This window comes from Bufo gargarizans, chromosome 1 (assembly GCF_014858855.1).
Source record: "Bufo gargarizans isolate SCDJY-AF-19 chromosome 1, ASM1485885v1, whole genome shotgun sequence".
Classification (NCBI taxonomy): domain Eukaryota; kingdom Metazoa; phylum Chordata; class Amphibia; order Anura; family Bufonidae; genus Bufo; species Bufo gargarizans.
The window spans coordinates 56,309,015-56,322,354 of NC_058080.1; the positions used below are offsets into that span (position 1 = coordinate 56,309,015).

Here is a 13,340-nt window from a genome sequence, read left to right on the forward strand (position 1 = left end):
AGGGACCGCAATTTGCTGTCTCCAATGCACGGGCAACGTCCGTGAGGCGGCCAGAACGTGATCTGTCCGTTCTGCAAAAAAAGATAGAACAAGTTCTATTTTTTTGCGGATCGGACCACCATGGAAGCACTCCGTAGTGGTTCCGTTCCGTGCTTCCATTTCGCACCGTTCCGTGCTTCCATTTCAAGGGAATGGGTCCACATCCGTGATGCAAAATGCACACAGCCGGTGCCCCGTGTATTGCGGAACCGCCGTATGCGGCCTGCAATACGGTGACGGGAGCACAATGACCGTGTTCAAGAGGCCTAAGAATCCTGGAGAACCCCTTTGAAAAGGTTTTTCCCTTTAGGACAATGAATCGCCTATCCACAGACCGATGTGGGTCCAATCACTGTGGCCCCCGTCGATCAGAAGAACAGGGGCCCATGCTCCTCGTTTGAATGGAGTGGCTGTCAAGCATGCGTGCTGCCCCTCCACCCAACTCTATGGGGCTGAGCGCTTGTCTCCAGGTCAGTACGATTACGGTGATACCACATCTGTATAGATTTTCTTGGATGTTTTAAAGAGGACCTTTCATGTTTTTTTTTATTCTAGATAAATACCTTTACTTGCGGGGTACCTGAAGCTGCCACCCTGCCTGTTTTTTTTTTAAAATATGGCTCCACGCTGTGTTCCCCCCGTAGTTCTCCCACTCAGTATGACAATCCTGAGCATCGGCACAGGGAGGAGGAGACACCAGGGTTTCTCAATGGGCGTCTCCTCCTCCCTGGCTGTGACGCTCTCCGCTGTGATTAGATCGCGGCACAGCCAGGGAGGAGGAGACGCCCACTGAGAAACCCTGGTGTCTCCCCCTCCCTGTGCCGATGCTCAGGATTATCATACTGAGTGGGAGAACTACGGGGGAACACAGCGTGGAGCCATACTTTTTAAAAACAGGCAGGGTGGCAGCATCAGGTACCCCGCAAGTAAAGGTATTTATCTAGAATAAAAAAATTTAAACCTTGAAAAAAAAAAGTTTTTTCTTTTCATCGCCATATTCTGACCCCATAACTTTTTTGTAGTTATCTGTGCAGAGCTGTGTGAGTGCTCATTTTTTGCAGGACAATCTGTACTTTTCATTAATACCATTTTGGGGTGTGCCTGACTTTTTTAATTCATTTTTTTTGGTGGGAGGTAAAGCGGCCAAAAATGGCAAATCGGCCATTTTGACATTTTTTTTCCCCAGTTTCTCAGTTTGCCGTATGGGATAAATATTTTTATAGTGCAGATATTTTCGCATGCAGCAATGCCCATGATGTTTATTTTTTGTATTGTTTATTTTTATTTTGGGGACAGGGGATCATTTAAATTTTTATATTTTTTTTATGTTTTTAGATTTTTAAACACTTTTTTTTTTTTTAGACTTGTTAATAGTCCCTCTAAGGAACTTGAATAAGCAATCATAACATCGCTTCTCTCATAGACCCTAATGCATTAGCACGGGGGTCTGTGAAGCTTACAGTATATTCCTATGGAGCCCTGCCACAGGCAGGATCTCAATAGGAACCTATGTGCGGTAGCCTTGGATCATTTAGGGGACTCAGGCTGCCGCACACACCATCTGGCTCCCCCTACCCTTGCCAGGGGGAGCCACTACACACCCGGTTTTTGCACTCCCAGATGCCGTGGTCACATTTGACCACGGCATCTGAATGGGGTATGGGTGTGCGATTAACATTACCGCCGAGCGCGGACATTAGCCTTGAGTGTCTGCTGTGGGAAACAGTAGTCACCCAGTTGCTACGGCTCCAAAATGGGCACCATCTTTAAAGATCCAACATATGACGTACTATTACGTCACATGTCGATAAAGGGTTAAGGAAAAGTTAGTTTCTGGCACAGATCCCGTTAGTGCAGGCATCCTCAAACTGCGGCCCTCCAGCTGTTGCAAAACTACAACTCCCAGCATGCCCGAACAGCCTACAGGTATCAGCCTACAGCAGGGCATTGTGGGAGTTGTAGTTTTACAACAGCTGAAGGACCGCAGTTTGAGAATGCCTGCGTTAGTGTATGGTATCCAATAGATAGTCAAAGAAAACGGAGCCAGCTAAGCGACCCTCACCTGATCTTTCATTTGGACTGACGTGCCCTCTGTGTAAAATAAAGGGGGTTTCTGAGACTTTAAGGCCTCCTGCAGACGAACGAGTGCGCCCCGTGGCTGTGCTGCGGCCCGCAAAATATGGGCCGCAATGCATGAACACCCACCGTGGGGCAGCCGCAGCGGATCGCGGACCCCGTCACTTTAATGGGTCTGCGATCCGGCCGTTCCGCAAAAAGATAGGACATTTTCTATCTTTTTTGCGGAACGGAAGTACGGGACGAAACCCCACGGAAGCACTCCGTAGTGGTTCCGTAGGGTTCCGTTCCGTGCTTTTGTTCCGCAGCATTCCGCATTTCCGGCTCCCATGGGGCCGTGTAGTTGCGAAGCAAAAGATAGGACATGTCATATGAGGATTGCAGAGCCATTGAAATGAATGGGTCCACACCACAACGAGGCATATTGACTGCGCTGCGATTTCAGCACAAAAAAAACCTGCACATGTGCAATTTTTTGTGGAATCTCATTTACAGGCCATCCTATTACATGCAGTACCGCACTGTGTGATCACTGCCTGCATATAACGCCTCTAGATCCGGAAGCGTCCGCAGTGAATGACGTCATTGACACATAGCAACAAGCCCTAGACATGAGCAAAGCGCATGCGTACAAGTCTGGGCGCGTTTCCGAATCAGCAGCGGCGTCACGTCATCCCGATGCGCGTTCCCGTTCTTTCCCGGCTTTTGATTGGCGGGTTTGTATTTGCGTCATGACGTTGACAGCTTTCCTGGCTTCTGATTGGGCGGATTTCTCGAACTGTCGGAATTCAAAAAGAAGCAGCGGCAGTGCAGTGTACGGCGGCAGAGAGCGAGACGTGGGGATAAATAGCGCAACCGGGAATAGCAGGTAACGTGGACGGCGTGGTGCTGTGAGCGGCCGGTGGTAAGGGAGGAGGGTGGTGACATCACTGGTGCTGAGGGGCACAGTGCAGTAACCTAAACCAGTGTCTCGTGTTATAAGCTGTGTATGTATCCGGTATTGTATGATCGGTATATAGTGTAGATCTCATAATTACCCCTCCACTGTGCAGCGATCCTTATGCTAGGAGCTGGAGTGCAGCTCTGGAGTATAATACAGTAACTCGGGATCAGTACAGGATAAGTAATGTATGTACACAGTGACTGCACCAGCAGAATAGTGAGTGCAGCTCTGGAGTATAATACAGGAGGTAACTCAGGATCCGTACAGGATAAGTAATGTATGTACACAGTGACTCCACCAGCAGAATAGTGAGTGCAGCTCTGGAGTATAATACAGGATGTAACTCAGGATCAGTACAGGATAAGTAATGTATGTACACAGCGGATCATTTGCTAACACCTTGCGCTGGTGGTGGATCTGCTGAAGTTATGAAGAGGTGTTTGCCTCTAACTTTGGCGCATCCATTGCCGGTCTAAGGGTCCATTCACATGTCTGCAAAATAGGTCCGCATCTGTTCTGCAATTTTGCGGAATAGGTGCAGATCCATTCATTTAAAAAAGGGCCGTAATTTGCTGTCCTCATCTGCGGATCTGTGCTTCCGTTTCCGCAAATTTCGGAATGCACATTGTCTGTGTTTTGTGGATCTGCTAAACGCTTATGGATGTGTGAATGGACCCTTAAGGGTACATGCACACGTTCAGGATTCATGTGGCGAGAATCCGCACTGAAATCCGCAGGTGTTAGCAGGAAATCTGTGCGGTCAATCCGCATTAATTGGTGTGGATTTTCCACATGCGGATTTCACTAAGTGAATGAAGAAAATCCGGTCAGGAAAAATAAAATAAATTGATATTCTGCCGCACCGCAGGTCAAAATCCGCGCGGAAAAAATCTGCATCATGTGCATTGAGAATTTCAAATTCTCAGAGAATACAATGTACCTACGGTGTGGATTTTCTGCAAATTAATGAGGTATTTTCACCCCCACCCCCCAAACCCAGTATTAATCATTGGTGGCAGGGGCCACAGGGTCCCCTCCTCCTCAGTGGCAGTTCCGATTGAAGCCCCAGCAGTGTAATCCTGGGGCTCCGATCGTTTACCATGGCAGCCAGGACGCTACTGGAGCCCTGGCTGCCATAGTCGGCTCCCTTTCTGCTGTGTGCACAAAGCCCAGGGCAGCAGGGAGAGTGTGAAGTTCTATTCACCCTGATAGAGATCTATTAAAGGGAGTCTTTCACCTAATCTGAGCGTTTTAGACCGCTCAGATCAGGTTATAGACTCTTTAACCCTCATTACGATCATATCCGTCTCTTATGTGTCCCTCGCCCAGATAATGAAAATAATACTTTTTAAACTTATGCAAATTACCTTCTGAAGGTGCCCAGGGGCGGCGTTACTGGGCGATGTGCCCAGAAAAACACACCTCCAGCCGGCGGACGTCACGAGCGGCACCAGAGGACGGCGGGCTGGGAACTGGCCCGCACCTGCGCACTGCTCTGCCCATTATGGGCAGATGAACAGCTTTTCATATTGCGCATGCGCCGGCCAACTAAAGACAGCCGGCCGGCGCATGCGCAATATGAAAGGATGTTCCTCTGCCCATAATGGGCAGAGCAGTGCGCAGGTGCGGGCCAGTTCCCAGCCCGCCGTCCTCTGGTGCCGCTCGTGACGTCCGCCGGCTGGAGGTGTGTTTTTCTGGGCACATCGCCCAGTAACGCCGCCCCTGGGCACCTTCAGAAGGTAATTTGCATAAGTTTAAAAAGTATTATTTTCATTATCTGGGCGAGGGACACATAAGAGACGGGTATGATCGTAATGAGGGTTAAAGAGTCTATAACCTGATCTGAGCGGTCTAAAACGCTCAGATTAGGTGAAAGACTCCCTTTAAGGTGACTAGGACAAGGGTTCTGTCCCCTAAGGTTGGTTTCACACGGGTGTTGCGTAATGCGTTTTGCACGCACGTGAGAAAAATTGGCATGTTTGGTACCCAAACCTGGACTTCTTCACAGACGTTTGGGTTGGATGCTGTGTAGATTGCCATTATTTTCCCTTATAACCATGTTATAAGAGAAAATAATAGCATTCTTAATACAGAATGCATAGTACAATAGCGCTGGAGGGGTTAACATAAATAAATAATTTAACTCCCCTTAATCCACTTGTTCGCGCAGCCGGCATCTCTTCTGTCGTCTTTGAGGAATAGGACCTTTGATGACATCTCTGCGCTCATCACATGGTCCATCACATGATCTTTTTTGCCAGGGTGATGGATCGTGTGACGGACCATGTGATGAGCCATAGTGACGTCACCATGGGTCCTTTTCCTCACAGATGAAGACAGAAGAGATGCCGGCTGCGTGAACAAGTGGATTAAGGGAAGTTAAATTTATTTTAACCCTTCCAGCGCTATTGTACTATGCATTCTGTATTCAGAATGCTATTTTCCCTTATAACCATGTTATAAGGGAAAATAATAATGATCGGGTCCCGATCGTCTCCTAGCAACCGTGCGTGAAAATCGCACTGCATCCGCACTTGCTTGCGATTTTCACGCAGCCCCATTCACTTCTATAGGAAATGAAATATTTGTCATTATTCCATTTATCGCGAATAATATGCAATTTAATTATTCGCGTATTGCAAGTTTAACTGTATAAGGCAACTTTCCTATTGGCTTGTTAGAATTAACGAAGATAACGACTATAGCGCTATGTTCTCTATATTCGTTAATTCTATCAAACCAATAGGAAAGTTGCCTACGGACAGCTCTAAGTTGGATTCGCAATGCGAGAATATTACTTTGCCTATTTTTTGCAATAAATAGAATAATGACTCAGTATTTTATTTATTGCAAAGTAATAGATTTGCAATGCGAGAATAACTTGGAGCTGTCCGTAGGCAACTTTCCTATTGGCTTGATAGAATTAACGAATATAGAGAATATAGCGCTATATTCTTTATTGTTATTTGTATTTTGCAAATATTAGCTATATTACTATATATTTTATTTTTTTTAGAATATTCGTCAATTTTTATTTTCATATGAAAACCTGAAAAGAGGTTGTCCGGGTTCAGAGCTGAACTAAGATGTAAAACACCGAACCCAAAGCTGAACTTCAGTGAAGAAATTCGGGTCTGGGTACCACGCACGATAAAAACGGAACGCAATCGCAGTCAAAACTGACTGCAATTGCCTACCTACCCGCGCGGGTTTGCCTTAATGCACTCGGGATGCATCCTGAGCCAAAACGTGATGCCAGTCTGAAAGAGGCCTAAGGCTACTTTCACACGTGCGGCAGTGTGATCCGGCAAACAGTTCCGTCGTTGGAACTGCCTGCCGAATCCGCCGATCTGGATGTGACTGAAAGCATTTGTGAGACTCATCTGGATGCGGATCCGTCTCGCAAAAACGAATCCGTCTCTCCGCTTGTTATGCGGACAGACGTATCCGTCGTGTGTGGTTTTTTTTTTTTTTAACACATTTTTACCAGTCTGCGCATGCTGGATCTGGCATTCCAACAAGTCTTCAGTTGTTTTTTCGCCGGAGATAAAACCGTAGCATGCTGCGGTTTTATCTTTTGCCTGATCAGTCAAAATGACTGAACTGATGCATCCTGAACGGATTACTCTCCATTCAGAATGCATGGGGATATGCCTGATCAGTTCTTTTCCGGTATAGAGCCCCTGTGATGGAACTCTATGCCGGAAAAGAAAAACGCAAGTGTGAAAGGACCCTAAAATATTAAGTTTAAATCTCCCCCCCCTTCCCAATTTTACATATAAAATATATAAACAATAAATAAACATATTACATAGCGCTGAGTCCGAAAAGTCCAAACTATTCATAAAATGCCAAATGCACGCAGGTTTTTTTTTTTTTTTTTTTTTCCGCATGGTATTGAGTATCGCAATACTTTTTTATGGTGACTAAAGCGAATCAAAATTTTGGTATCAAAACAACCCTACGCCGATCTGATCGGCATAGCGTTGTCACGATACCAAAAATTTTTGTTTCGATTTGGCTCCTAAATTTTTCATCTCAGGAGCCAATGGCTACTAGGTATTTTTATTTTTTTGTCTTGAGCACTGCATTTTTTTTCTTGTGGGGATGCGGAACCGATTTGCAAAAAATGCGGATCGGGCGCGGACCAAAAATACGGTCCGCAGACTCTGCACTTCACGGTGGAGGGTTTCATTTTGAATGATGCAAATTGCAAGTGAGATAACAAAGTATTAGGCCTCATGCACACGACAGTTTTTTTTTTTTTCATGGGGTCCGGGATCCGTGACCGTTTTTTCGTCCGTGGGTCTTCCTTGATTTTTGGAGGATCCACGGACATGAAAAAAAAGTCGTTTTGGCGTCCGCCTGGCCGTGCGGAGCCAAACGGATCCGTCCTGAATTACAATGCAAGTCAATGGGGACGGATCCGTTTGAAAATTGAGCCACAGTGTGTCATCTTCAAACGGATCCGTCCCCATTGACTTACATTATAAGTCTGGACGGATCCGCACGGATCCGCACGCCTCCGCACGGCCAGGCGGACACCCGAACATAACTTGAAGCGCCCCCTTCACCATGGGAACGCCTCTACGTTAGAATATACTGTCGGATATGAGCTACTTCGTGAAACTCATTTCCGACAGTATATTCTAACACAGAGGCGTTCCCATGGTGATGGGGACGCTTCAGGTTAGAATACACTGCAAACTTGGTACAAGACTGCCCCCTGCTGCCTGGCACCACCCGATCTCTTACAGGGGGATATGATAGCACAATTAACCTCTTCAGGTGCGGCACCTAAAGGGGTTAATTGTACTATCATATTCTCCTGTAAGAGATCAGGGCTGCCAGGCAGCAGGGGGCAGACCCCCCCCCCCCTCCCCAGTTTGAATATCGTTGGTGGCACAGTGTGTGCCCATCGCCCCCCCTTCCTCCCTCTATAGTTAAAAATCGTTGGTGGCACAGTGTGCGCCCACCATCGCCCCCCTCCATCTTCCCCCCCCCCCCCCCCCCCCATCATTGGTGGCAGCGGAGTTCCGATCGGAGTCCCAGTTTATCGCTGGGGGCTCCGATCGGTAACCATGGCAACCAGGAAGCTACTGAAGCCCTGGTTGCCATGGTTACTTAGCAATAGTACAATTGTAGAAGATTCATACTTACCTGCCTGCTGCTGCGATGTCTGTGACCGGCCGGGAGCTCCTCCTACTGGTAAGTGAAAGGTCTGTGCGGCGCATTGCTAAATGAACTGTCACTTACCAGTAGGAGGAGCTCCCGGCCGGTCACAGACATCGCAGCAGCAGGCAGGTAAGTATGAATCTTCTACTATTGTACTATTGCTAAGTAACCATGGCAACCAGGGCTGCAGTAGCTTCCTGGTTGCCATGGTTACCGATCGGAGCCCCAGCGATTAAACTGGGACTCCGATCGGAACTCCGCTGCCACCAATGATGGGGGGGGGGGGAGATGGAGGGGGGCGATGGTGGCCACCAACGATTTTTAACTATAGAGGGAGGAAGAGGGGGGCCATGGGCACACACTGTGCCACCAACGATTTTTAACTATAGAGGGAGGAAGGGGGGGGCGATGGGCACACACTGTGCCACCAACGATTTTTAACTATAGAGGGAGGAAGGGGGGGGGGGCGATGGGCACACACTGTGCCACCAACGATATTCAAACTGGGGAGGGGGGGGTCTGCCCCCTGCTGCCTGGCCGCCCTGATCTCGTACAGGAGAATATGATAGTACAATTAACCCCTTTAGGTGCCGCACCTGAAGAGGTTAATTGTGCTATCATATCCCCCTGTAAGAGATCGGGTGCTGCCAGGCAGCAGGGGGCAGTCTTGTACAAAGCTTGCAGTGTATTCTAACTAGAAGCGTCCCCATCACCATGGGAACGCTTCTGTGTTAGACTATACTGTCGGAAACGAGTTTTCACGAAGTGAAAACTTAGATCAGAAAAAGCTTTTATGCAGACGGATCTTCGGATCCGTCTGTATGAAAGCAACCTACGGCCACGGATCACGGACACGGATGCCAATCTTGTGTGCATCCGTGTTCTTTCACGGACCCATTGACTTGAATGGGTCTGTGAACCGTTGTCAGTCAAAAAAATAGGACAGGTCATATTTTTTTGACGGACAGGATACACGGATCACGGCCTCGGCTGCAAAACGGTGCATTTTCCGATTTTTCCACGGACCCATTGAAAGTCAATGGGTCCGCGAAAAAAAACGGAAAACGGCACAACGGCCACGGATGCACACAACGGTCGTGTGCATGAGGCCTTAGACTAATATCTACCCGTCTGTTTTCTAATGGGACTGGATCTGCGGCCTGTACAACTGCAGAGCCAAGGGCCCTCTGCAGATCTGTCTGACTGGAAAACCCTGGAGAACCTGTCCTTACTGCTGGAGGCGCCACATTCCTGGTGCAGGACTAATCACATTGGGGGGGGTGTGAACACTACAACGCTTGTGTTCCCCAGCCCACACTTCTATGTGCTTGTGTAAGGGCTCATGCACACAAATGTATGGGTTCTGTTTCCGTATTACAATAAACGGACACCGTTCCGTGTGCATTCCGCATCGTGGATTGCGGACCCATTCACTTGAATGGGTCTGCAAAGCCGGAGTTGCGGAGCGGAAGCACGTAACGGAACCCTACAGAGTGCTTCTGTGGGGTTCCGTTCTGCGAAAAGATAGGACATGTCCTATCCTTTTGCGGAACGGACGAATGCAGACCCATTCAAGTTGAATGGGTGTGTATTTATCACGGCGGCCGTACGGAGGTTGCCCGTGCATTGGGGACTGCAAATTGCGGTCCCCAATGCACGGAACGGCCCACCTACAGCCGTGTGAATGAGCCCTAAAGGTGAGGTGTAGGGGTGTGGTGTGTGTGTGTGTGTGTTTTGAGAAACCGTGAATTAATCCACCAAGCAGCAGCCCAGAAAAAGGGATACCCAGAGACAAGACCTCTTCCGACTATATTCGGTCTGGTGACTCTATAACCTGATGGGCGTTATCTTCCCAAGTCAGTTATTTCATTTGGTGGCACCGCGCAAACATCACGGGAACCGTGAGTAACCGCATGAAACATTCGCCACTGTATACGTATATAATATAATGTGCCCTAGATATACCTATGCACTGGTTTACAATATTGTTATATCAGAGTATATCGTGTCGCTAGTTCTTCTGTGGACTTGTGATTATATGAAACTATCGTCTTTATGAGGGTCAATTATAACTTATTTAGTATTGTTACATTTTATTTTTTTTCTCTTCGTGTAAGCCTAGGTTCCACAACTCCGCTACTTGTCTTCACGTGAAGACATATGTGACAAGATGGTCAGTGGCTCATCCCTGAAGGATCCATATTTGGTCCTTGTGTCCGTTTTTTGCCCTCCGTGTGTGATCTGTATTCCTTGCACACTGCGTGGCTGAAAATGAGCTTCTTGAGCATCTCCTACCGATGGTCCGTGAAAACCACGGACCAAACATGGATGGCATCCATGACAGATCCATAAGGTTCATGTTAATGTCTGTAATTGTGGCCAAAGATAGGGCGTGCTTCGGCGGAGTCACCACACACCCACCGTCCGTAGAAAAACCACTATTTTGTGAATACACACATTATAATGAATGGGTACAGGAGCTTTTTTTTTTTTTTTTTTCCTCCCCCAATGTGTGAACAAGGCCTTATTGGTTAAATCCAAACTGTTTATATGGTCATCAATGGTTGTGTGTGGGTGTTTTTGTTATTCTAATCGGTTATTATAAACCCCACAGCATGGCTGCAGAGGTATTCTGCTAGGTTTAGTTCCCATTCAAATTTGGCAAAGGCAAAATCCACCTTGTATTCACCCTTCCAGTTTGTCGTGTATTTCAGTTTAAATGCGGTGAGTGGACGCCCCCCCCCACCGGTGTCTAAATGGACTTGTCCTTTTATTAGGGCAGTTGCAGCTATAACTGCGACCAGAAGTGCAGTGCTGCCTACCATTGAAAACTATGGAGGCAACCTTCGTGCAGCTGTTAGTCGCTTTCTGGTAAAGAATGACTGACAAATTCTGCAGGCAGCGCTGTGTGAAGTGGGTCATAAAGGGGTTGTCCAGACTCTTACCATAGTGTGGGGGTGGGAGATAATTCGCCTGCTCCCCTCAGTTCCGCTTCCTTGCGCTGCTCTCGCGTTCCTCATTCTGTAAATTTTCGGCTGGACGTTGTCATGTGCCTCTCTGCAGCCAATAACTGGCCTCCAACTGTGAGACACGAGGCCTGTCATTGGTCCACATGACCCTGTCCGAGCAGGAGGCCAGTTAAAGGAGCAGCAGGAGAGGTTTTTTTTTTTTTTTTTTTTTTTTTTTTTTTTTTTAAATCCCTTTTAGGGCTCATGCACACAAACAAAATTTTTATTTTTTACAGCTCATGTGCTGAACCATTCACTTCAATGGGGCTGCAAAAAAAAATGTAATCACTGCGTTCCGTGTCTGTATGTCCATTCCGCAAAAAAGTGTCCTATTACAGACAAGGGTAGGACTGTTCTGTTCGAAAAATGCTGAACGCACACTGCCGGTAAATGTGTTTTGCAGACCGTAAAAACAGTCACGTGCATGGGCCCTTAGGACGTCTAGTGGATTGCAGACTTGCCTGTTGATTTTGCCAGAGTTGCAGGTGTCGCCCTTCTTGCTCTTGTAGTGCATGTCTACGTATCTTTTAGGCTCTGTTCACATCTGCGCCAGAGCCTCTGTCGCAGATTGTCAAAAAATGGCAGGGGGGGGGGGGGGAGAAAAGCGCAGCGCCACTTTTCCAGTAAAATGATAAACACCATGACGGAAACCCATAGGACCCGGTTATAGTCAGAGTATGTCCGACGCTATTGTTGGCTGGAGCCATCGGTTTAGCTCTGCTTCAGCACCCATGTGAACAGCGCCTTATGTGGATGCTTCTCTGTGCAGTTCATCAGCTTGAATTTCTAAATTGCTGAATAGGTGTATGTCAGCTGGTTTGGTGAGAGGGCCCTCACGCCTTTAGGGAACCCCCAGTTTTAACACATGCCATGTGACGGTGGATGCATGTGTTGTGCGGAGGTGTCAGCATGACGTTGGCGGGTGCGGTCTCGCCTTCCGTTGTTTGGCTGGAGGAAATGTCCGCTTGTACATCAGGGTCACAGAGCTGCTGGAGGAAATCTGTTTTGCCTGGGCTGTCTACGTTAGTAAATGTAATGGGTTATGTATAGCGCCACCTGCTGGCCGCACCCAGGGGAAGCCGTGAGGTTCTGAGCATAGCTGATATTTCAAGAATAGAGCTCACTGAAGTTCTGCAGCTTTCTTTGCTTCTCACTGGTTGTTACTACCACCTGCATAGATTGGAAGCAACTTTTTCACGTTTTCATGACCTAACCACAGACCAATTTACTTGTTACTATGCCTAGGCCAGAGATCATGGACCTGCAAAACTACAACTCCCAGCATGCCCTGTAGACTGTACAGGCATGATAGAAGTTGTCATTTTTTTACAATAGCTGGCCACTAGTTTGAGATCCTTGGCTTAGGCCACGTGTCTGATAAAAGAGGTCACCGCAGTGCCGTAACCTCTTCAAACCGCGGGGGTGTTGGGAGTCGGACCCCCACCACATGACAAGGAGGGAGATGCAGATGTTTTTCCTGTCTCCAGTTCTCACTAGGTCTTTTTTTTTATTTCCTCTTTAGGATGAGTGTACAGATATTTGATGAGAATTTTGGGAGCAACCTAACAGGCGAGACGTGTGACTTCCTGTTCACTCCTCCGGACACCGGCAGACCTTCTATACTGCGTCCTTCACAGAAAGACAATCTGCCTCCGAAGAGTGCTGTGAAAAGCGTGAAGGTATCTTCTCCGCCCCCGGGCTGTAATTGTAGTTCTCACTTTAGTTTCTAGCTCGCTCCGCATCCACAGGAAGTCATATATTTATAGCCACATGTGTTTCTCGTAGTCAATGTGTCATTGTGATTTTTAGGTGACGTTTCAGACTCCGATGAGGGATCCTCAGACTCAAAGGCTTGTAACTCCCAGCGGGGCGAACCGACCACAGAGCATGTTAACACTGGAGGACTGTGCGCAGGCGTTGCAGAAGCTGAATCTCAACTCCAGCTTGTAAGTCTCTAATGTCACACTACTGCTACTGTATTGACTATGCCCCCCCCCCCCCCCCCCCCCCCCACAGAGGCACAGAGCACTGCAGCATTGCAGGCATCATGGGGACACGTGGTGAAGTGCTGCCTGGGATGCATGTTTCTTACAGGGATC

General features: G+C 47.8%; 1 protein-coding gene across 2 annotated transcripts in view; it reads left to right on the plus strand.

The window, feature by feature from the left end:
* The first annotated feature begins 2,913 nt into the window (after positions 1-2,913).
* Positions 2,914-13,340, plus strand: part of TACC3 (transforming acidic coiled-coil containing protein 3) — a 44,011-nt gene continuing 33,584 nt past the window's right edge. Inside the window, exons 1-3 of one of the 2 annotated variants that reach the window (XM_044279276.1) lie at positions 2,914-2,983; positions 12,764-12,920; positions 13,051-13,187. In XM_044279276.1, coding sequence (XP_044135211.1) covers positions 12,765-12,920; positions 13,051-13,187 — 293 coding nt within the window. In that variant the 5' untranslated portion in view covers positions 2,914-2,983; position 12,764. Of the gene's footprint in view, positions 2,984-12,214; positions 12,264-12,763; positions 12,921-13,050; positions 13,188-13,340 lie in introns of those variants that run through there. The other variant, XM_044279193.1, reaches the window with a different exon arrangement.